This window comes from Equus asinus, chromosome 16, assembly GCF_041296235.1.
Source record: "Equus asinus isolate D_3611 breed Donkey chromosome 16, EquAss-T2T_v2, whole genome shotgun sequence".
In the NCBI taxonomy this organism is placed as follows: Eukaryota; Metazoa; Chordata; class Mammalia; order Perissodactyla; family Equidae; genus Equus; species Equus asinus.
Window position 1 is genome coordinate 5216809 of NC_091805.1, and position 22955 is coordinate 5239763.

The following is a 22955-nucleotide window of genomic DNA, read 5'->3' on the forward strand; positions in this document are numbered from 1 at the left end:
AAGGTGAAAATAATAAGCAGGAAGATGTTGTTAAAAAAAAAAAGAGGAATGAAAATACCCATCAAAACAGAAGGTTATTATGGGCTAATGGTATTTATTTGGACCTTAGGTCACCCGGTATTTACCCACCCATTTCCATCCCTGCCAAGAGCTGTGAAGGGGTGGCGGGGGTGGGGGGCTCAAATCTTCCAGACCCTGCGGACGACTTCATTGGCTCCCCTGACAGGGTATTCTTGAAATTCTTCCAATAACTGGGCTTTGAGCAAAGGGTTCCCTCTTAGGTGGTTTCTAAGAGATATGGTTGGAGAATAACGGTATCATGATTTGTTCCATGAGAATAAGCTTCGGAAATAACTTGACTACTGCTTTGCTAAGTTATTGCTTAAAGATAAATGGGTGGAAAAGAATGTTCACTTCTCTGAAAGATTTGGCCTCCTGCAAGCAGCATCGTTATCTTCCCAATCTGAGGCTTTATCTGTTATGCTCTGTCATCACATTGCTAGAATTTGACACGTGACACCGACAGAAAAGGTTTGCATCAATGATCTTCAACTACTGTCATGCATCCTGTTTCATTGCCAGGGATTTCTGATCTCGTGTTTAAAGCTATTCTATTGTAGAACGAACCTATTTGGACTATATTTTTCTTTCATAAGGCCCGCAGAATCTGTAGATCTGCACTTCAAAGTGAATGGGTAGCATTTAGATTCTGATTTTTTTGACTCAGTTACCACTGAATTATGCTTGTTTATAGAACGCTACTTTCCAGGGAAATGACCTGTTCTTACAGCTGAACATCACGCCTCCCTTCTTTTTGGCATAGCCACACATCATTAAATCAATGAGTATTTGCCTTGACACCTTATGGAAACACATACCTTTTTTGCTTTTATTGAAAAAAAATCAATCCTATTTCTCTAATACCAAAGTAGTTCCTGCTATCAGCAGATCAGTCCTCAATCAGCCTAGTGCAAAGCTCATGGCATTAGTCTGCAGTGATGGGCACCAGAACGATTAACCAGTGCCTTTCCAACTGTCTCCAGTACGTGGGTGTCTGCAGCACCTGGCTTTCTTCAGCTGCAGTTGCGACAACCTTTGATGGAGAACAAAGGAGAAGAATTTTTCATACAGCCTAGCTCTGAGAGGTAGCTAGCATCTAATTGAGCAGAAAGCATTACGTACCAGTCCTTTTCCTCCCCATCGTTTCCCCCTTTATTCCTTTGAAGGCAGGCATCTTCCGCCTTCCATTTCAGACGTACTTTGTTCTGTGAAACACCCAATTATTTTTCCTAAGCTGGGGACTGTTTTAGGGACCTTTTACAGGTTAATGACAGTGGAAGAGAAGATTGAAATCAATAGATGCAAGCACTCATTTTTGTTTTCATAAACATTGCATTCGGAAATACCTGGGCTCGTCTGTCCTCTCAGAAAGAGACTCTCCCAGCGTGAAGCTGCGTGGTGTCCCCCAGCCCTGAGCCCTCCCGGGCTGCTCCAAAGCAGCCTCCTGTCTGGTCTCTTACACCATCTGCTTGCCAGGGGCTAGAATATTTTAGTATCCTAATTAATCTTTTATCATCAAAGGCTATGGAGCGAGAAAGCTGATAAGAGAACACTTTGTATCTCAAGCATAGGCAAATGTCACCTCTCTCTTAAGCGTTCTGTGTGCTGGTGAGGAACATCTTGTGAGGAAAACCCAGCCTTTGGCTTCTCATTACTCCAAAAACTAAGTTATTAAGAACAAGTTGTGGGGGAAAGTTGTTAGAATCTCACTCCTTATAGACTCTTCGCATTAGGAGGGTAGTGTGTGTGCGTGTGTGAGAAAATGTGTGTGAGTGTGTAAGAGAGAGTATGTTAGTGTAAGAGTGAGTGTGTATGTGTGAGTTGTAAGAGAGAGTATGTGTGTGAGTGTGTCTATGTGAGTCATCAGTGTGTCAATGTGTATGTGAGAGTATGTGAGTGAGGGAGTATATGAGTTGTGCGAGTGAGTGTGTGAGAGACGGTTGTATGGGCGTGTGCGTAAGAGACAGCACGTGAGCACGTGAGAGAGTGTGTGAGAGTATGTAAGTGTGAGAGTGTGTGTGTGTGCATGCATACAAGTTAAACTCAATCAGACTAGACAGACATTGAAATTTGAGACATTCTTGGGAAAGTGGAGGGGGAAGAAAATCCATCTTATAAACAGAAGATGTGTCAGCTGCGTCATCTGTGAAATGGGAGCACTTTAGACGCCGTCCCAGAGAGAGGATGTTCGCTCACAGATTCCAGTCCTGTGAAGAGGCTCTTGGCAGCAGCCATCTCAGTGAGGGCCAAATGAGCAGACCCTGGCCGTTTAAGTTACAGTTGAAGAGAGTATCTCAGTCAGAGTCATTGAATGTTAACAGGTGTCGTCTAGGGAGGAGGGAACCCCTTACTCAAGGGATCTGAGAATCAGGCGTTGTTTCCGTCTAAAGGGTGGTGTCCAGATGGACAGGCCCGAAAGGCAGGCGAGAGAGCGGTCCCCAGTGCCGCGCTTCGTGGTGCCGTTCTCTCATGGTGGGCTCCAGCTGCTGGCACAAGAGGAAGGAAAGCAGGACCTGCAGGGACGAAGCAGAGAGAAAGCACGATATTTAGATGTGATGTTACAATTTAGTTAATATTTTTACAAACAGAGAAAAATCGTCCTTTTAAAATCCCCTACTTCCCAGCTCAAAAGCTAGAACATGGAATTTTCAAGACTCAAGGAAGAGAATTTAGGAATTCTACATGATTAAAAGCTGTGAGCTAGCAAGAGAAGGAGCTCGAATTACGCCATTACCAGAGTTTTGACGTGACCGTTTTTGGGTCTGTGTTTTTATTTGTTTTCCGCTGGCCGCTGTTTCCCGGCTGTGTTCTGACCCTTGTTGATGTTGATTCACTAAGCGTTGACTGTGATTCTTTGAGTCTGCCTTTCAGGTTATTTCCATGTCGCCAATGCGCTGGCTAAGCGTTTGAGAGGACATTCCGGATAGGGAACCCTATCCGTGGTCCCAGGGCCTGCGGAGGGAGACGCCTGTTAACATCACATTGGCGCTCTCCGTGAATGATGGCTTTCTTCTTTATTGTCGTGTCCCAGACGCAGTAGTGGTTCAGCTCAATTACTCGCTGTTGCCGGGAATCTTTAATTAAACACAGGGCAAGAGCGACCAACCCACGAGAGGTTTTATCTCTGCAATGACGTAGGAGACTCCAGCAGTCTCTTTAGCCAGACCTGAACAGTGGGGCAGAGGGGTGATCGGGACGGTCAGGGACTCTGGTGGCCTTTCATTGAGAAAAAAGCAGCAATTATTAGGAATGAAATGACGGAGAGAAAAGTAATTTCAAATACAACGTATATAGTTCTTCTGCCAGAAATTGTGAGACTGGAAAGACATTTTTGACAAGAAACTCACGGCCTGGGTTCTATGCTGTTAAATCAGTGTCCGGAACAAAGTAATTACTAAATAAATATCTGGGGAATAAATTGGCCTTTGAGCTTGGGCAAGTTGCTGACTTCATCTGAAAAGTGAGAGTGTGGGGTTATTATTGGTTCCCAAACCTGGCTCTGATCATCAGAGTCACTTGGGAAGCTTTTTAAAAAATATTCGTTCAGTGGGACTAGGTGGGACTCCTAAAGCTGTATTTTTTGAAAGTTCCCTGGGTGCGTCCGATGCTGAACCCAGCTGGAAACCCCTAAACTAATTGAGATGACCACTAAAATTCCTCCCTAAGCAAGTCAGAGGCTGTGAGTCTAGGAGCTTGTGAGCACCTGGAGACAACGCTAGGATTGGAGGCAGAGAAAATACCCTCGCTCCAGCCCACAGCCCAGTGTTGAGGTCGAACGATGGCTGCTTTCCATCTCTCTGTGCTTGCTCTGCCTTGATGATCCCTCCGCAGGGAGCCGGGGGCAGCGGAGGTCTCTGGGGAGACCATGTGACTCTGCCATCATTTACAAGAGTTGAAAGCAAGTAGTCTAGATCCCAGCATGCCACCTGGTAACGTGTCATTTTCAAATGGAGAAGTTGTCTTTGTACTATGTTTCACTGTAACAAGCAGAGATAAATGTAGGAAGTTTTGGAAGCTTCATTAACTCTTTCAGCCACAAGGCATCGTTTAGTTCAATGAAGTAGCTGTTGAACAGTTTAATAAATCGTTGCCTTAGGGCACTCACAGGCTTCCTGTGGCCTGAAAGAGTTAATGAATTCCACCCCCCCCCCCCCCCCCGCAGTGCTTGGGATACACCCCCCTCTGAAGTGAAATGGGCTGTTTGATGACTGAGTTTTCATAGCTTGGTGGAGAGGAAAGAGCTTCTGCGAGTAGGTAGACGCGTTTTCACTAATCCCAGCTCCGCTATTACCGTGTTGTAGCAAGATTTTTTTAAAAGATTAAATGAGATGAGCAGAAATACTTAATAAGCATAAATATTTTAATAAATGTAATGCCTGTTACAAATGAGAGGCATGGCTTATTATTATCTTTTACTAGAATTAATAGACACAAGGCATGAAGTAAAACTGAAATTATAGTCTTCCTCTTAACCTCAAATGGTAATAAGCCAAGACTTTAAAGGAATTATTTGAAGATTATAAAGCATTTGTTTCTCCAACACACGTACTGCTCATCTAAACTGAAGTGATGTTATGTCCAGCTAAAGTTATATGGATTTGTTAAATTAAAAAAGTTAATCCATATATAATACAATGAGCGGAACAAAAAGCCCGTTTTTATTAACCTGGGCTTGGCTGCATGAACCTTTTCTATTATACAGAAATGCATGTTATTCACTTAAAAAAATCTGCATATAAATATTGATGCCCCACCTTGAAAATGTGTAAGGGTAATTCTCCTAAATTCCACTGCAAACAGAAGATCTGGGATTAAGCCCCACCTCTGCCACTTCTTGGACAAGTTATTTTGCTCCTCTGGGTCTCAGTTTGCTTGGCAAAAAATTCTCGTATATTCCCCATCTACCTCATAAGATTGTCCTGGAGATCAAGTGACATAATGTGTGACAGTCCTTTATAAGATGCACAATCCCTTGCAGACCATTAGAGATCCTTTTGGATATTGCAGTGGGTTCTCTTTGGTACACATGGGCTCAAAAACATATCCCTTTGTTGCAGACAAGCAGAATGATGTGGAGATTCCATCTCCCACCCAGAAAGACAGAGAGAAAAAGAAAAAGCAACAGCTCATGACACAGATAAGCGGAGTGAAAAAACTGATGCATAGTTCAAGCTTAAACAATACAAGCATCTCACGCTTTGGAGTCAACACGGAAAATGAAGATCATCTGGCCAAGGTATGTATGAGCTTGGGGAGTGTGTGTGTGCTCTCTGCTTTACAGCTGGCAGATGCCCAAAACTACCTACTAGAAAACAGTAGTGATGGCTTCTGCTTTATTATTAAATTGTATGATAAGGAGGCTGATGTGGTCTCTTTGTCTGTTGCACCTAGTTAAAGATTCTCTTTCCATACCTAAGGACCATTTTTCGTCCTGAGTTGGTAGAAGCCAAGGAGAGGCCAGTAAGCAGGACTGAATTATCCCAGAGGATATTTTGGGGAGTGCAGGCCAAGGACCAATGGGAGAATCTGCCCTGATTGGCACAGTTGGAGAAGAAGTGAGAGAAGTTGACAGCACCGACTCTTGAGCCCAACCTTGGTAGTAGAAGAAGGCTCAGAAAGAATTCACACATCCTCTAGGAGGCTGTGTAAGGTGTGTGCTGAGGTTCTCTTAGCCTCATGAGAGTATGAAATGAACTTACTGTGAGCAAATGAGCATTCAGTGAGGGCTTCTGAAAGATATCATTAGAGTAAGGTTGATTACGCATTGGGCCAAGCTTCTCGGGAGAACCTGGATCCCTTACTCTGGGCAGTCATTAAGAATGGAGTAAATTGGTCCTTTAGTCAGTAATCTTGGAATAATCCCACAACACAGGACTGAATGATGCTTCTTTCAGGTCTGTATGTGGCCCAGGAGCTCTAGGACATAATGCGTGACTGGCATTCTTCATGACTTCTTACATTAAATTGGAGTTGACTTATGCAGGCTGCAGCAGCTGAGTCTCCCTGACCTGGCTCTCAGTGATAACAACCAAACCACAGAGGAGTTTCCCTGAGATTGTTTTCTAGCTGTTACTAGTGAGCCAGTGAGCAGCGATGGGGAGAGACCGAGATATGGGACTACAGTGATGTCTAATCATTTGCAGCCACCTCTGAAAGCAGCACTGGTTGGGGACTGACGTATGGCAAATATAGGGCAGCAACTAAATTTATGAATAGACAAGACACACACTCTCCTTTTTCTGAAAAAATATACAGAAACTTACAACTAGCATGAAGAGGATACCCAACCTCCTAGGCCATTCCAGTTTCAGATTTTCATGCAACTAGAACACTCTAAACAAATATAAAGACTTAGTGAGCCATTGTCCAAAAAGTAAATAAAATTAATAAGACATGCTGACAAAACTGTCCTTATTCCTCAATTCCTCCAATTTTGATTACAGGAGCTGGAAGACCTGAACAAATGGGGCCTCAACATCTTCAACGTGGCTGGGTATTCACACAATAGACCCCTAACATGCATCATGTATGCCATATTCCAGGTGAGTAAACAGGAGTGAATGCTGGTTATCCAATTGGATGGCTCTTTATGATTTTTTTCCATCCCAGTTTAATTTTCTGACTTGACTTTTCTTCATTTTTGGACATCCACTTATTTATTTTCTAATCCATTTTACTACGTAGGAAAGAGACCTCCTAAAGACATTCAAAATCTCATCTGACACATTTGTAACCTACATGATGACCTTAGAAGACCATTACCATTCTGACGTGGCATATCATAACAGCCTACACGCTGCTGATGTAGCCCAGTCAACCCATGTTCTTCTTTCTACGCCAGCATTAGACGTGAGTAGTTATGATCTGCTTTGCATACCTGCCAATCCTCTTTAAAAAGTGTCGTACAACATTAACATATTTACAGATATAGTGTAATTAGATGATTGTGTGTAGCCTATACCACTTGGGTTGTTAATAAAAATGGATGACGTTTCTACTTACTTTGCATTCTAATGTCAGAGTAGCCTTCCTTTTACATCTCTTACAATTGAAACATTATTTAATTATCAAGCAATTAACAGGGTGCTTTATTTTTCATTGTGTCTCTAGTATCTAAGTAGTGTCTAGTTGAGCATCTTGTATATAGCATATCCTCAGTATGCTTGTACTTATCTGAACTGTCCACTGTGGTGGGATAGCACAGAAATATAACATAAAATGTTCTATATAGTTCTTGTTAGGATTAAGCATCCATAGGCTTATTTTCCTAAGACTTCATCAAACTAATTCTATGGGTTGAAGGAAAAGTAACTGAGAATCTAGAACTGAGGAATTCATAATGCTGGAGCAAAGAGGGATAGTTCCATCTTGCCTTGTATCTCACTAGTAGGTGGTTCTGACTGCTTCCTGCACAGATTAATACCAATATAAGCAGCCAACGTGCCTGGCAGGCCATGCTCTTCCTTGACAGACAGCAGTAATATCCAGGTCCTTGCAAACTGTGCAGGCTCACTGCAGGAGAAGACTGGCCAAGACCTGTCCAGACCCAGCTCTGCAGGCTCAGTGTGGAAAGTGAAGAAAGATTAAACTGATTACAGCTCTATTGCTTGGGTTCCATATTTTCTGAGTAATAAAATCCAAGAAGACTTGGGAAAGTGAGATGAAGCTAAGGCTGTTTTATTCCCCTGAAAGAAGGAAGCAGTATTATTTTTATGTTCTGTGTCAGTATCACAGAGTAGGACAACACCGTTTATCAACTATCCACTGTTGTTACCTACTGTGTGGCCAGAAATTGACCATGACTGCCACAGATGTTTCAAGAAGCAAGAGTTCAATGTGTCCTTGAGTAATTAGATTGGGTCTTCATGGGAGAGGTGGAAACTGAGCTGGATCAGGAGACTTAAGTAATCACACAGGCCGAGCAAAGACCTTTCAGCCAGAGAAAGACATTTTATCCAGAAGCAATATACACCTAAATAAATACCAAGTTTAAATCATTGTGTGCAAGTTGGGGCAGAGGGGTTTCATAACACGGCATATAGGACTTGAGCAGTGGGACATTAGGTTTCACTTCTTAGAAGTGTCCTCAAATCTGGTCCGTAGTAAACATTTAGTGGATAGGTATTGAATGAATGGATGAATGAATGAATATGCGAAAGCTGCTGACCACACTACAAATTTAGCTTTGTGAAATAATTTATTGCCAGTCTTAGAAATCTGGAATTTGGCCTTTGTTCTCTAAGTTACTTAGTCTGAAAACATATGAGGGTTGTTATTTCTTAGAGCAGAGCCAGTCTGACTTGCTTCTTTGACTTGTGTCGTGTAACACCATTCCACCATACAACTTATCCAAGAAACAAACATCAGTCACCATCTGATCACGTACCATGAGCATCGCGGCTTCCTGAGCCTCAGCCTGCAGGCTTGATGTGGGCATGGGCTCTGGCCATTATCCCTTTTGCGTAAGAGACCTTACGATGATGGACAGAATATACATTTAATTAAATTAGTATGTTGAGACATTATATAAATCAATTATATAATTTATCAATTGTATCAATTTATCAGTTATATAAATCATTATATATTTATAAATATATAAAATTATATATAATCCTTCTCCCAATAAGGATGAAATGGGATACTTTAATGTGAAACTGAATAAGCAGGACAGGCAAACAGGACAAGGCATTAAATGCGCTCATTTTTACTCTGCAGGCCGTCTTCACAGATTTGGAAATCCTGGCCGCCATTTTTGCTGCTGCCATCCATGACGTTGATCATCCCGGAGTCTCCAATCAGTTTCTCATCAACACAAGTGAGTTCACCCCTGGAACAGTCATTCGAGATAATTGTATGATTCATTGCTTAATTTTTTTCTTCCTAATGTTTTCATTATGGATAATAAATAGGGTAATAATGAGGTAATCCTTTCATTCCACTCAAACTGGTCAGACCTTTCCTGGATACTGTGTCCAGTCTGGCAACGTAATTTTTGAGCTGCATGGAGAACTTGGAAAGGGTCAGAGGGGAGCCATAAAAAGTGCTCAATGTTTGGAAAATATGATATGTGAGGAAAGAGTAATAGATGTGGAATTATCCAGTAAGGACAAAGAAAGCTTGGGAATAATGTGATAATGATTTTCAGTATTATGCAGGGCTCTCACACAGAGCATGATGACCCATTAGAGTCCCTCTACTGAGGAAGCAGGACCAAATGTTGGATCTGAGCATGGGAACATCCAAACAGAAATAAAACTCAAAAAAAAGCACTGGATTAGGTTTCCACAATTCAGGAGGAAGGGTCGTTAAAGGTCCCACACACTTTCTTCCAGTTGCATAGGTTTGATTATGAATTGGTCTGTAGTAGGGAAGATGACCTCATTGACCTTTAGGGCTGGTCCAGCCTTAGGATCCCAAGCCATACTTAAACCTTTGGTCATGCTCAAAATGTTTAGTATACATGCTAAAGAAAATTCATGAATTCTCTCAGTTAATGCCCTATTTCTAAATGCTGAAAATCTAAGTACCTTTCCTTCTGAGAATGTTGGTTATCCTGTTGTGGTCATGATTCACATCAAGTGTGGATAGATTTATAGAAATGTTCGAGCTGCTTGCTGTAAAAGAGTCCTTGTCATTCCTTATCATCAGAATATCTGAGTGATCTAAGTGTGGGGGACATTGCGTTTTTACCTTGTTCTTCTGTTGAAAGATCATAAACTTTGGGCAACTACTTGTCTGCATGAGTTATATCAGCTGGCGTAGTGTGGTGTCGTGAATCAATCCATATTTGGGCCAGTTAGCTTCACACAGGAAGTGGTCTTTCTGCTACAGCCACCTATAGCACTACAACATAGAAAGCCAGCTTGCAGATATGTGCCCTTGATCACAGAGTGAACAGCACAAGAGTGCTGAAATGACTTCATATACTCCTCCACTGAGGGAATTCCTGAGGATGCAACTCGAAGCACACAGTTAAAACAATGGTATATGAGTAACAGCACCTGCAATTAGTAACATATTGCTGTCAGTTAGCCACTATTCTTGATTAAGAGAAAATTGGGCTTCATGAGCTTGATGACCATATTCTCAATTGCAACCAGGGCTCTGCCTAATAAAAGATGTCTGTGGTCATTCTGTATAAAAGGCAGGCTGGAAGCTGTAGTTTAGGTTCAGATCGTGCAGTTTCTGGTGTATTGGGCCATATGGCAGAAAATTTGCATAAAGATTGTTCTAAAAAATTAATGTTTTGTTACCATATTTATAGAAAGCACAAAAAGTTACATTATTTGGATAAAGTGAAATTTTACACTCACACCATTATCTTCTTTGAAAACCCCAAACTCACAATTGACAGAGATGGGGAGCATATAAAAAAGTGAAATAGCTTGAAAATCTTAATGCATTTGATGAGGTGGCATTCTCAGTTTATTCTTTTCCAAAGCACAAAATATGTGAAGACAAGGAAATTATAAACTGAGATAAAAATAAGATTTAGTTGCTTTGGAATGCCCTTACTTAATGTCAAATTCTTCATCTGAAGTGAAGGAGAAAAACGATTTAAAAATATTATGAATTTTAATCAATGAGAAAGTTTATGCACTAATATCTACTAGAAGAATTTTTTGCTTAGAAACTGACAATTTCTAGAGGGAGATTGTTTCTCTCAGGGGAAAAGACGTAGATCTTGGCTCTTGAAATCATTTGGAGAGAACTAGATCTGATTTCACATTGAGGTAATGCCAACGTTTGAATCGTTTTTATTAAATCTTCATTTTTTCTTGTTTATTAGATTCGGAACTTGCTTTGATGTATAATGATGAATCTGTGTTGGAAAACCATCACCTTGCCGTGGGTTTCAAACTGCTGCAAGAAGAGCACTGTGACATCTTCCAGAACCTCACCAAGAAGCAGCGCCAGACGCTCAGGAAAATGGTTATCGACATGGTGAGACATCAGCCTCTCTGCGATCCTCACTTACTTTTCCCTTGGCAGGAGGAGAAACTCCACTCTCTCTGATAAACTGAGTTTATTGAGAGTTTTCATTTTGTTTTCACCCTAGGTGTTAGCAACTGATATGTCCAAACATATGAGCCTGCTGGCAGACCTGAAGACAATGGTGGAAACAAAGAAAGTTACAAGTTCAGGTGTTCTTCTCCTGGACAACTATACTGATCGTATCCAGGTATTTGATGCAAGCCTTTGATTTAACACAAAGCCAAACCAAACAAAACCAAACAATAATTAAAAAATGAACACAAACAAGTTCATTTATTTGCATGTCCTAGTTTACTACTACAGCTTTGGGCTTAAGAACAAACTAAAGAAAATGGACATTCAAGTTTATCCTCTAATTTATGAGAAAAAACATAGCCCTATTTATTGAATTGCCTAGTTCTAAAAATAAATAGCAAAATCTTTTTGTAACAGAGCGTACGTGAGTACTGGTCTCGAAAGCTCATGTTTGGATTTGAGTCCCATCGACTGGAAGTTTGTTAGGTCTGTTTTGGTTATACAAATTGCCATCAGCTGGTCTCCTCTTTCCACAAGTGGAAAATATGAAAACATCTCCTTTGAGTAATTCTTTGCATTTTTTCCAAACTGAGGAAAGGAAATGATGGCAGCATCTGACGTCCAATGTCCCCTCCTGTTTTTAAATTCAATGACTGTCAGTCTGAGAAGACACACAATTTCCCTCTTGGGACTCTTATAATGGTATATAAACCAACTCTGGCCAACACCATTGTAATACTGCTTTTTTGGTGCACATGTGCCAAGGATTAAAAGGAAACTGAAATGTTCTTGAGTTGGTACCAAGTGTTCTGGTACAAGAGGGTTAAGATGTTCTGGTAGTGTTTACACCTAAATTTTACAGGATTTCCAAAATTTTGATGATTTCAGGTTCTTCGCAACATGGTCCACTGTGCAGATCTGAGCAACCCCACCAAGTCCTTGGAATTGTATCGGCAATGGACAGACCGCATCATGGAGGAGTTTTTCCAGCAGGGAGACAAAGAGCGGGAGAGGGGAATGGAGATTAGCCCAATGTGCGATAAGCACACAGCTTCTGTGGAAAAATCCCAGGTACCTAACATAAGGTTTCCAAAGTTTCCGTGAGCTCTGCTGATCGTAGAACCGGAGAGTTCTATCTAGTTCCTTTCTTTTAACACAATACGTGTACAATATTGTAAGGAAGCAACTACCCATTCAGTTCCCTTATACTCATGACTCATTTGCCCTCTCCATGACATTCATTTTCACAAGGTGGGGATAGAGCAGTCATCAGAAACCCATCGAAGTTTGGACTGTGTATCCTCAAACAGTTTAGATAGTCGTCTGCAACCTTAGCAAATCCAGCTGATGGAACTTGATGCTGCTGCCTCCTCCATCTCATCCCTCCAGATTTCTCCCGGCTCTTTATCCAGACACTCTACTCTTCCTCCTTGTTTCCTGTACCCTATTTTTCTTTCTGTCCATAATCAAGCGCACTGCCACCATCACCAGAGGTAGCAAATCTCATTTCCACCTGTCTTTTTTACTTCGTAGTCAAAGCCCTGCCCTGGCTCTCCTTCCAACATTGTGTCTACACCTCTGAGAACATCTTCTGGTTGTGTGCAAACCCACAAATTCAGTGCTTAGGACTGGGGATGATGCCCTGGAGGCAGGGGGATGCTGAAGTGCCCCAGATGCCTCGAGCTGCAGAGTACGTAGCACTTAAAAGTGTCAAAATCCCTACAAAGCCTTCAGGGCCTGCGGAAATGTTATTTCTGGGGGGACAACAAGTGAGCTCTGCCAGGTGGTCATGACTGAGAATGGGTCTGTAGGCTGTCCAAGGTCTTTATCACAAAAACATTGGGAGTGGTTTTTTTGTTAGTATTTATCCTCTTTCTCCACTACCTGCTCCCCCCAATTTATATATACTTATAATATTAATGTATAGTTATTTTGCAATTATTATTTTGTGGCTTCTTAAAGAAACCCAATTAAATGAGTTTAAAAATCTGTGAAAGGCTGGCCCAGTGGCACAGTGGTTAAGTTCACATGTTCTGCTTCAGCAGCCCAGGGTTCACTGGTTCGGATCCCAGGTGCAGACCTACGCACCGCTTGTCAAGCCATGCTGTGGCAGGCATGCCACATATAAAGTAGAGGGAAATGGGCACGGATGTTAGCTCAGGGCCAGTCTTCCTCAGCAAAAAGAGGAGGATTGGCAGCAGATGTTAGCTCAGGACTATTCTTCCTCAAAAAAAAAAAATCTTTGAAAGTGCTCCGAAAGTGTAATGTTATAAAATGCTTGATAACATTAAGTTAAGGCCAATTCAAATACTCTAAAGCCTTAATTAGAATAAGATATAAATAAATGCATACATAAATACGTAAATAAATAGTAATAAGGCCCTTTTATTAACAACAGTGATGTTTTATGTTTATATGGTGTTCTGTGTGGTTTTCCAGACATTTTCCCATACATTATCCTATTTGAATATCTAAGCAGCCTTGTGAGATGGACACAGCAGGTATTTCCCCAGCGCATCAGGTGAAGGAGCTGTTCTGTTGGTCCAATTCCCCAGCTCCTTAGTGACCCAGCTGCCCTCTCCCCAAAGCTTTTCACTGTCCATCACTGTGGACAGGTGCCGTGATGTCACGGTCCCACAGCTGGGCTCTGGTGCCTGAGTAGTCTGACAGTAAAGCCCTTGACTAGGTCCTCTTAGGATTGGTAGACCTTTGTCATCCCAGGACCTAGGAAATAAGTAACTAGAGGCCACTTTTCAAAAAGTGCTGAGCATTTAGCGGCAGCAAACAAATAAAGAAAGGAAATGACTGCACTGTGTTCAGCTGATTCAATTTTCTCCATTGCCTTGAGCTTGTTTTTTCGGGTCCCTGGAAAACACCTTGAAAATAGTCCCAAAAATCCATTAAACACACATAAAGAAGTAAAGGGGAGGAAAAAGGAGTGGGTGGAAGCAAGAGAAATATCTGAATCATCCACAGTCAAGTTCTTGTAACCAATGCAGATCAGAGATGCCCTGACTTTGGTGTGAATTCTGTTTGTTAAGGCTAGGGAAGCACCAGAGAGAAGAAGATAGATGATGATAGATAGACAGATAGATTAGATAGATGATAGATAGATAGATGACAGATTAGATAGATGACAGATAGATGATAGATAGATGAATAGATGATAGGTATAGATAGATAGATAGATAGATAGATAGATAGACATATAAAAGAGTCATATATGACTAAGGTTTTTTGGTATGGTACAAATTTGATGTATTAAATGACTGGCTAAAACCCAGAATGTTGATTCAGAGAAGTTTCCAGTAGTGTGGGAAGATAGGTATATAATGTCCCATGGGTACATATAAGTTGTCCTTGCTCGCCTCCCACTGCAACCCGACCCCACATCTCCCCAGCTCCCCAGACCATACAGGGGAATTCCACTCTCTCATTCACTGGTGCCTATTCTTTCTCTCGACCTGCCCCACCCCCAATGTTTCCTGTTTGTCTTACAATGGAGAGGTCAGCATGAGGCCACAGAGAGAGCTCATGCAGGATGCATAGCCCCTGTGCAAACCGTAGCAGAGCCATGATCCTCTTATTTATTCACAGGAACACTACCAAAGGAACTGCTTAATTGTTTTTATTTTCCCTTCTTTCTCCTGATGGAAATGACTGTGTGCCTATGAATCTCAAACAATTGCAGACACGTCCAGAGAGGGGATATTTACTTGTTTAGGGGCTTGAAGTATTTGCAGATGTTTTACCAAACTCGTCTACAAACTGAAAGCATTCCACAGAACCTGAGAAATCTCGGAATAGTCAGGGGCCAGTTCCCCTTCATTTTGGAACAGCAGCGTATTTTAAAGTTACCAGGGAAAGAATGTTGAGTCAGAATTCGTTAGACCTGGGGTTTCCTTCTTCAGAGAATGACTCACAGAATCCAACTAACGATAAAGTCATTCCCAGCCAGGGTTACATCCAGACTTCTTATCTGGCACACGTAAAAGGAAAAGCAGTCAGTTATAGTGAGACGAACACAGGAGTTGGAATCAGAAAAAGCTGGGACTGAGTCCCAACTCCACCACTAACTGGCTCTGCCTCTGTGACCTCTGACAAGATATTTCTTCTCAATGAGTCTTAGTTTCCTCCTTTGTACATGGTGGATAACAATACTTAGTTGGCGGGATTAAGAGCGGTAATTCATATATTGTGTTGCACTGCAGGAGTACCATATAGTGCATGCTCAAAAAATGGAATCCATTATTTTTGATCTCTCTTGGCTTCTTGTTGCTCTTTCTCCACATGGAAACAGGGCAGCTTGTTTGGTTTTCGAGAGCTCCTCACAATAACAGATGTGTCACCTTATTTTTCTGCAGGTTGGTTTCATTGACTACATTGTCCACCCGCTGTGGGAGACCTGGGCAGACCTGGTACAGCCTGATGCCCAGGACATTCTGGATACATTAGAAGATAACAGGAACTGGTATCAGAGCATGATACCCCAGAGCCCCTCCCCACCCCTGGACGAGCAGAACAGAGACTGCCAGGGCCTCATGGAGAAGTTTCAGTTTGAACTGACCCTCGAAGAGGAGGATTCTGAAGGACCTGAGAAAGAGGGAGAGGGCCACAGCTATTTCAGCAGCACAAAGACACTTTGTGTGATCGATCCAGAAAGCAGGGATTCCCTGGGAGAGACTGGTGTAGACATGGCAACAGAAGACAAGTTCCCGATCGACACATAATCTCCCTGTCCATGTGGAGACGAACATTCCACCCTTGACAAGCATGCCAGCTGTTTGGTAGGGCCAGCCCGACATGGGGGCCCAGGCCTGCACGGGACAAGGGCCATGTGGCCTTTCCAGTTACTTGAGTTTAGAGCCAGAATGCAAGACCGTGAAGCAAAGAGCAGCTCAGGAAACTCCACGGTTGACTTGCCTTGCTTGCAAGCTTGGTGGAGAGCTGAAGCTTCACGTGGTACTGGAGGCCAAGTTCGGATCATGACTACATGGCTTGAAAATGGAAGACACAAAACTGAGAGATTTTTCTGCACTAAGTTTTGGGACTCTGTCCCCCCTAGTGACCGAACTGACTGACTAATAACGTCATTTATAAATCTGCTCACCTGTCCCCTTGTCTGCCAACCTGTGTGCCTTTTTTGTAAAACATTTTCACGTCTTTAAAATGCCTGTTGAATACCTAGAGTTTAGTATCAACTTCTACACAGATAAGCATTCAAAGTTGACATGAACTTTTTTGACTCTTTCTGGGGAAACCAAAAAAGGAAAGAACACGGTCTTCCTTCTCTCTTGGGCAATATCTTTCACTTTACTACAGCGACTTTTGCAAATAGAAAGGCTACGCTTCTAACCGCACTCCACTTCCTTCCCCCCGGCGTCCCATCCAACTTGTTGCCTCTGTCTGCCTGCTCTGAACAGTAATTTTTTCTCCTCTAGAGTTTCACTGTTTTGCTGTAAACAGAATAAAGTTGAACAAACTAAGGGGCAGGAAGGGTAGTTGTCTTGTTCACAATAACAGTCAGTGTAAATTCACCTTGATGAGGCAGTGCACCCCGCGTGGCTGGCCCCCGGGCCCCGGGAGCGCACATCCCCGACCCCTCCTCGCCCCCCACCCCACCCCCCTTGACTGATGACGCCCTTGCCAACTTCATGCTGCCATCTCTCTCTTGCACTGCCTTCTGCCCTGACACCTCCATTCTGTTTATAACCGTGTATTTATTACTTCATGTATATAATGTAATGTTTTGTAAGTTATTAATTTATATATCTAACATTGCCTGCCAATGGTGGTGTTAAATTTGTGTAGAAAACTCTGCCTAAGAGTTGCGACTTTTCTCGTAATGTTTTGTATTGTGTATTATATAACCTGGACGTCGCTTAGGAGAGACACGCGGCCCCTCGCCAGTGAGGAGTCGCTGGGCTTTTCTTCAGAGGCCCTGCCCTTGCCCCCGTCTGAGTTGCTAATCCCACGCAACCCCTTTATGAACCGGTTTTGGAAACAGGATTCTCACATTAGATACTAAATGGTTTATGCTGAGCTTTTCCTTTTGTATAGTTTGTTAGGGGGATGGGCAGGGCACTGTAGTCTTGGCCCACGTTCCATCCGCGTCTGCGTGTGCAGGAGTTGGGCGACAACTGGGTTCTGCTATCGCTGCAGCTTCGGTTTAAAAAGCAACACTACATTTGCTCCCAGGCGGCTCTTTGAGTGTTCCCCAACTACTGACTTCGACGAGAAAGCCCCCCGCCTGCCGTTGGGCAGGAACGTCATGTTCCAATTAATTACAAAAGAAAACAATAAAACAATGTGAATTTTATAATAAAATGTGAACTGATGTACTAAATTGTGCAAATGTGAAGCTTCCGGTGACACTTGTTAGGCTTCCTACTGCCTTCAGTCTCAATTTGTAAAATGTATTTCACGCTTTCAGTTTCAGCCTTGTGACTCAGTAGTTAAAAAAAACGGCACAAATGTGCATGACCAATGGGTTTGTATGTCTGTGAACACTGCTATTCAGGTGGACATTTGATTGTTTTCAAAAGTTTCTCACCATGTATGTTATAGTATTATTATTATATATTGTGCTCAAATGCATTCTTCAGAGACTTTTATATGAGGTGAATAAACGAAAGCATGATTAGATTAGGCTGTAGGCCCAATTATTTTGTGGTTGGTTCTGACGTATCCAAAGCAGACCTTTTTTTCTCGTCTCTCCTGCCATACGCCACAAAGAAACCCAACCACTCTGCCTCGCCAAATCACCACTGAAGTTTCAGAATCTGTGTCCAAGAAGTGCCCTGGCTGGGAACGTCTCACATTCTCTCAGCCGCTGTCTGCCGAGCTCAGTAGTGCGGGGCGGGAGGTTGGGAAGAAAAACAAACAAATCCCCTTTAAGAAACTGAAGAGTTTAATCTACTAGATAAATAAAGGGAATCTCCAACTTGGCTGGGTCCTCTAGAAAAGTGAATCATAGAATCACAGAACGTTAGCTTAATGGGGTCAGTTGGTCCCATCAATCATTTGACGCCTGAAGAATCTGAGGTCCGAAGAGTCATGTTGAAGCACGATCCACAGAGCGCTGGTGGATGCTCGTGGTCTTCCCAACGATCCGTGGGGTCTCCTGTTGAGCATATGGTTATGCTTTTCTTTCTGGAAAGAACTACGGAAATATTGTAAGCAAAATGTCTAAATGCTTTGTTGAAATCTTAAAGTCAGCTTTTAAAAAAAATTTATCCTGAGAACTGTGTGCCTGTGTGTGAGGGGATGTGTGTGTGTGGTGGTAAAGCTGCAAGTGAGAACCAGTGGCTGGCCCATGCTATCTTAACCACAGGGAAGTGGTTTCTGAAGCAGTCAGAAGGTCTGCTCTGGAAGAGCTGCTCAATAAACCGACATTGCTGAATTTCTTCACAAAGATGATGGAAGATGAGCCAGCACTGCAGAACCAGCTGGCCTGCTGGTCGCAGAGCTGACGTTTGTAGCACTTCGCCAGCATCCCTGACTTCTGGCTGCACCTGCCACCTCTGAGCTTTGACAGATTAAGTGACAGAAGTGAATTGGTTAGAGCAGCCACACGGCTGACTTTTAAAATGTCTACAGCTATAATTATTTATAATATTTGCAGGTCTGTTTCTATGGAGCAGTGGTTCTTAACCCTTACTGCAAAAGGGGAGTCACCTAGGGAATAAATAGTCTAAAAAATATTGATGTTTGGGCCCCATCCTCACCCCAGATTTCTGCTTGAATTGGTCTTGAGTGGAGCCCTGGGGATGGGATTTTTTGAATACTCCCCAGGTAATTCTAATGTGTAATCTGAATGGAGAACCACTGTCCCAGGAGACAGAAGTGTGCTTGTAGCTGAGGCTTTTGTCTTAGTCTGTTCAGGCTGCTACAGACTGAGTGGCTTAAAAACAACAGAAACACATTTCTCACAGTTCTGGAGGCTAGAAGTCTGAGATTAAGGCACCAGCATGGTCACGTTCTGGTAGGGTCCACTTCCTAGTTCACAGCAGGTGCCTCATTGCTGTGTCCTTGTGCGGTGGAAGGAGGTAGAGATCTCTCTAGACTCTCCTTTTAAAGGCACTAACCCCATTCACGAAGGCTCCACCCTCATGACTTCAGCCCCTCCCAAAGGCCCCACCTCCTAATACTGTCGTTTTTAAGAGTTAGGATTTCAACCTATGAATTTTGGAGGGGACACAAATATTCACACTCTATCAGCTTTCTTTTACACCAACTATGTACAGACATTTTGTACTACCATGGCCAGGCACTGGTTCAGGTACAGAGATGAGAGTAGGGACCAGAGATGGGTAATACAGAGTTGCATTCCAAGACCTGGCAATCTGCTGTTGTTGCCTTCCAGAGCACAAAATCATAATATGTTCTCGGGAAAACCACAGTAAAGGTCAACCCAGAAGTTAATCCTCTGGTTCCATAGACCGTAAGTGTAACCACCCTCCAAGCTCTGATGGCATGGCAGTGCTCCTGACGGTAGGGAGCTACTGCAGAAGCAGAAATTATTACAGCGTCTTTGCCAAGGCTAAGGCGGATAGCTTGGTACTTAACAAAACACATGGGAGCCTAAGGCTGATTTATAGACTCAGGAACTGTCAGCGTTAGAGAGAAGTACCCACACACGTGCATGCACTCGCGCAGGATGGCATTTCCCTGGCGTGTTTCCACAGGTTTATTTCGATATAAATAAGTTGGAGGTCATGGTAATTCTCGGTCCACTGAAAGAAGCCTGATGGACTCCAAGTGAAAGACGGTGGTTTATTGCACGGATGCTGGGGCCCCGTGGCCTGGGTTCAAATCCTAAGGTTTCCATTTATTGACTGTACAACCTTAGAGAAGTCCTCTACTCTCTGGGCTTCAGTAAAATGGGGATTACGAATCCGTCAAACGGGGATGATAAACCCAGGCCTTTCCCCACCATTTCGTTGCTGCCTTTCTGAGCCCCATGTCTAAACGAATGATCAAATAGATGACCATATGAGCCTTAAAACCTGTGAACCAAGATGGGGCAGGATGGCTGGCAAATTCCATTCACAAACCCGTGCTCTGTGCACCCTGTACCCTTTACCAAGAGTTCTCCAACCTGGTTATCTCCCACATCCCTCAAGACTCAGATCAGGTGACCTCCTACAGGAAGCTTCCTTGACCCCCACGGTTGGGATAAGGACTCTTACTTGAACAGCCTCTACTTTGCCACTAACTAGCTGTGTGACGTTGGGCAAGTCACTCAACACCTCTGTGCCTCAACTTTATCATCTGAAAAATGGGGATAATTACAATAATACCTAGCTTACAGAGGGTTATGTGAGAATTACATGAGTTGATGTATATGAAGTACTAAGAAATATTATAATTATTAACACCTACCACTATATGTTTAAGTTAGGTTTTTATCTTTTCTAAAAGACTATGACTCATTGAAGTCAGAAGCTGGATCTTATTCCCTGTCGAATTTTCAGTGCTCAATCCAATATCTGGAACAAATACACATTTGTCAAACTGAACCGAGCCAGATGGTTTTGTGCAAGGGGTGAAATGCAACCTCAGGCCCAAGGCTTTCCAAACCAAAAAAGATGTTGGTCTCTGAGCCCTGGAATGATAAGCCATAAAATTTTAGAACCAAAGGTTCCTCAGAGATCTTTCCTTTTATAAATAAAGAAACTGAGGCTCAGAAATGGCCAGTGACCTGCCTGATATTGCACAATGTGTTAGTGTCCTGGGGCTGCTGTCACCAAGTGCCACACGCCGGGCAGGATAAACAACAGAAGCCTATTGTCTCACCGTCCTGGAGGCTAGGAGTCCAAGGTCATGGTGGCGTCAGAGCCAGTTCCTTCCGAGGGCCGTGACGGAGGATCTGACCGTGCCTCTCGCCTCGCTCAGGGCGGTGTGCTGGCAATCTTTGGCATCCTTGGCTCGTCAGTGCGGCGCCTGAACTCTGCGTCCACGTTCACATGGTGTGCTCTCTGTGCGTGCTTGTGTTCAAATGTCCCCTTTTTATAAGGACAACAGTCAGGTTGGGTTAAGGGCCCACCCTACTCCGTCCGGTGTGACTTCATTTTAACTAATTACATCCACAAGGACCCTATTTCCAAATAAAGTCACATTCTGAGGTGCTGGGGGTTAGGACGTCAACATGTAAATTTGAGGGGGTGAAACAGTTCAGACCGTAACATGGTTACTCACCAGAAGGTTTCCTGGTTCCCAGCACAGGGCTCCTTCTGTGACGTTGTGGAATCTGGGGGCCTTAGACACCCATTCAACCTGTCCTCACCTCAAACCCCTCTCTAAAATCGGGGGAATGGGCTGTGTGATTGCACAGGAACTATCCAGTCATAAAAAGTCTAACGCTTTATACCAAAGCATTCTTGTTTTCTTAAGGTGTTTCTGGGTTCTTCAAACATAGGATTATCTCCTTGGTGTAGTGAGGTGCCACACAGAGGGGTCAGGGTCAAGAGGGACAGGACCTCAGCGGAGTAGGACACACAGAGCCCAGGGGTCAGGAGCTTGGGCTCTGAGGGTGAACAGACCCCAGTTCAAATCCCCTCAGGGAGCAGCAAGAAGGCCAGGTGAGGAGGAGGAGGAGGAGGAAGTAAGGTTGGCAGCCAGGTCACAGGGCATCGTTAGGCTCACGTAAGGACTTGGGAAGTCACTGGACAGTTTTAAGCAGGGGACTGACGTGATCAGACCTACATTTCTAAAAGATGACTCTGCAAGGACAATAAACCCTGAGGCATGTGCACAGCCAGGGAGACCAGCGAGGAACTACTGCAACGGTGTCCTGAAGGGACAGGAACTTGAGGAGACTAGTGGTGGAAGGGGTGTTGAGAGGTGGAAGATTTGGGGACGTGGTGATGGATTTGAAAATGGGAGCACAGGAAAAGGCGCGAGAAAGATCCCAAGGATGTGGCCTGGGCAGCCCGTTGGATGGCGGGAGCATTTCCTATTATGGGGAGCATTTGGACAGGAACAGATTTTGGTGGGGGACACTTTACTTTGGAGTGATTCTGGCCATTCAAGTGGAGATGTGGAGGAGGCACGTAGAGGTATGAGTCCGAAGTTCAGGGCAGAGTTCCTGAGAGCCCTCAGTCTGGCAGTGGTCGGGGTCCCCATCCACTTGGCCCCTGAGTCCATGTGGGCTAACTCTGTTTTACCCAACTCATCCCAACCCCAGATGTCATCCCCTCTGTCGGTTCCTCAAGAAATCTGCCCACACCAAGCATTTTATGTTGTTATAGAATTTCATTGACACTACAGGGGATCTTCGGGAGTCATGATCAATCTCACGCTGCTTTCTGCCACCACACAGCTACCTCATTCCCTCTTTCTCCTTTTCACTCTATCCTCCAATTCATTGAACCTCCCTCTCAGGAGCAAAACCAGTGATTTTTCCTGGCTTTTGCACTATGGTTAGCATTCCTCTTGTTGGTGGAGCATGATTTGGAGGAATCTACTTTTCCAAACCAAAAATCTTCTCAATAGGTATTTTGTGCAAATATACACAAGAGCAATTCAGATGTAAGAGCCTTTCTCCATCTTGTTATATCGTCCCCCAGTAAAAATGGGAAGCTCACTTATAAACTTTGTAGTGAGTAAGGAGATGAGTGAGGAGCAAAGCACAAATGTTTCCTTATGGTGCCCAAGCTTCCTCCACCTTGTGGCCCAACCCTGCCCACCCCATTAGCCGGATTTGCACCGCGGCCTGAGCCTTGCCCTCTGGCTCTGCTCAGTGGTTGGGACTTGGAGCCCTGGGTAGTGATCTCACCAACGCTCCAGCTCTCTTTTCCTTCCTTCCTTTCAAATTTCACCCCATCCCTACAAGGGCACGAATTCTTCTCCATCTCTTCGATAGTGCAATTCTACCAGCC

At 43.5% G+C, this 22955-nt stretch overlaps 1 protein-coding gene and 1 long non-coding RNA gene across 6 annotated transcripts in view; one reads left to right on the forward strand and one right to left on the reverse strand.

Annotated features, from left to right (window-relative positions):
- PDE4B (phosphodiesterase 4B) overlaps positions 1-17722 on the forward strand; it is a 494697-nt gene extending 476975 nt beyond the window's left edge. For all 5 annotated transcript variants that reach the window (XM_014853006.3, XM_070486513.1, XM_014853008.3 and 2 more), the window contains 8 exons: positions 5118-5296; positions 6504-6602; positions 6745-6909; positions 8779-8878; positions 10853-11007; positions 11123-11245; positions 11962-12144; positions 15438-17722. In XM_014853006.3, coding sequence (XP_014708492.3) covers positions 5118-5296; positions 6504-6602; positions 6745-6909; positions 8779-8878; positions 10853-11007; positions 11123-11245; positions 11962-12144; positions 15438-15803 — 1370 coding nt within the window. In that variant the 3' untranslated portion in view covers positions 15804-17722. The remainder of the gene's footprint in view (positions 1-5117; positions 5297-6503; positions 6603-6744; positions 6910-8778; positions 8879-10852; positions 11008-11122; positions 11246-11961; positions 12145-15437) is intronic.
- LOC139040370 (uncharacterized) lies at positions 17293-22043 on the reverse strand. Its single transcript, XR_011494792.1, has 2 exons — positions 20872-22043; positions 17293-18235 (listed from the first exon to the last, which is right to left on the reverse strand). It is a non-coding gene; the product is annotated as an uncharacterized lncRNA (long non-coding RNA).
- Positions 22044-22955: the final 912 nt, after the last annotated feature.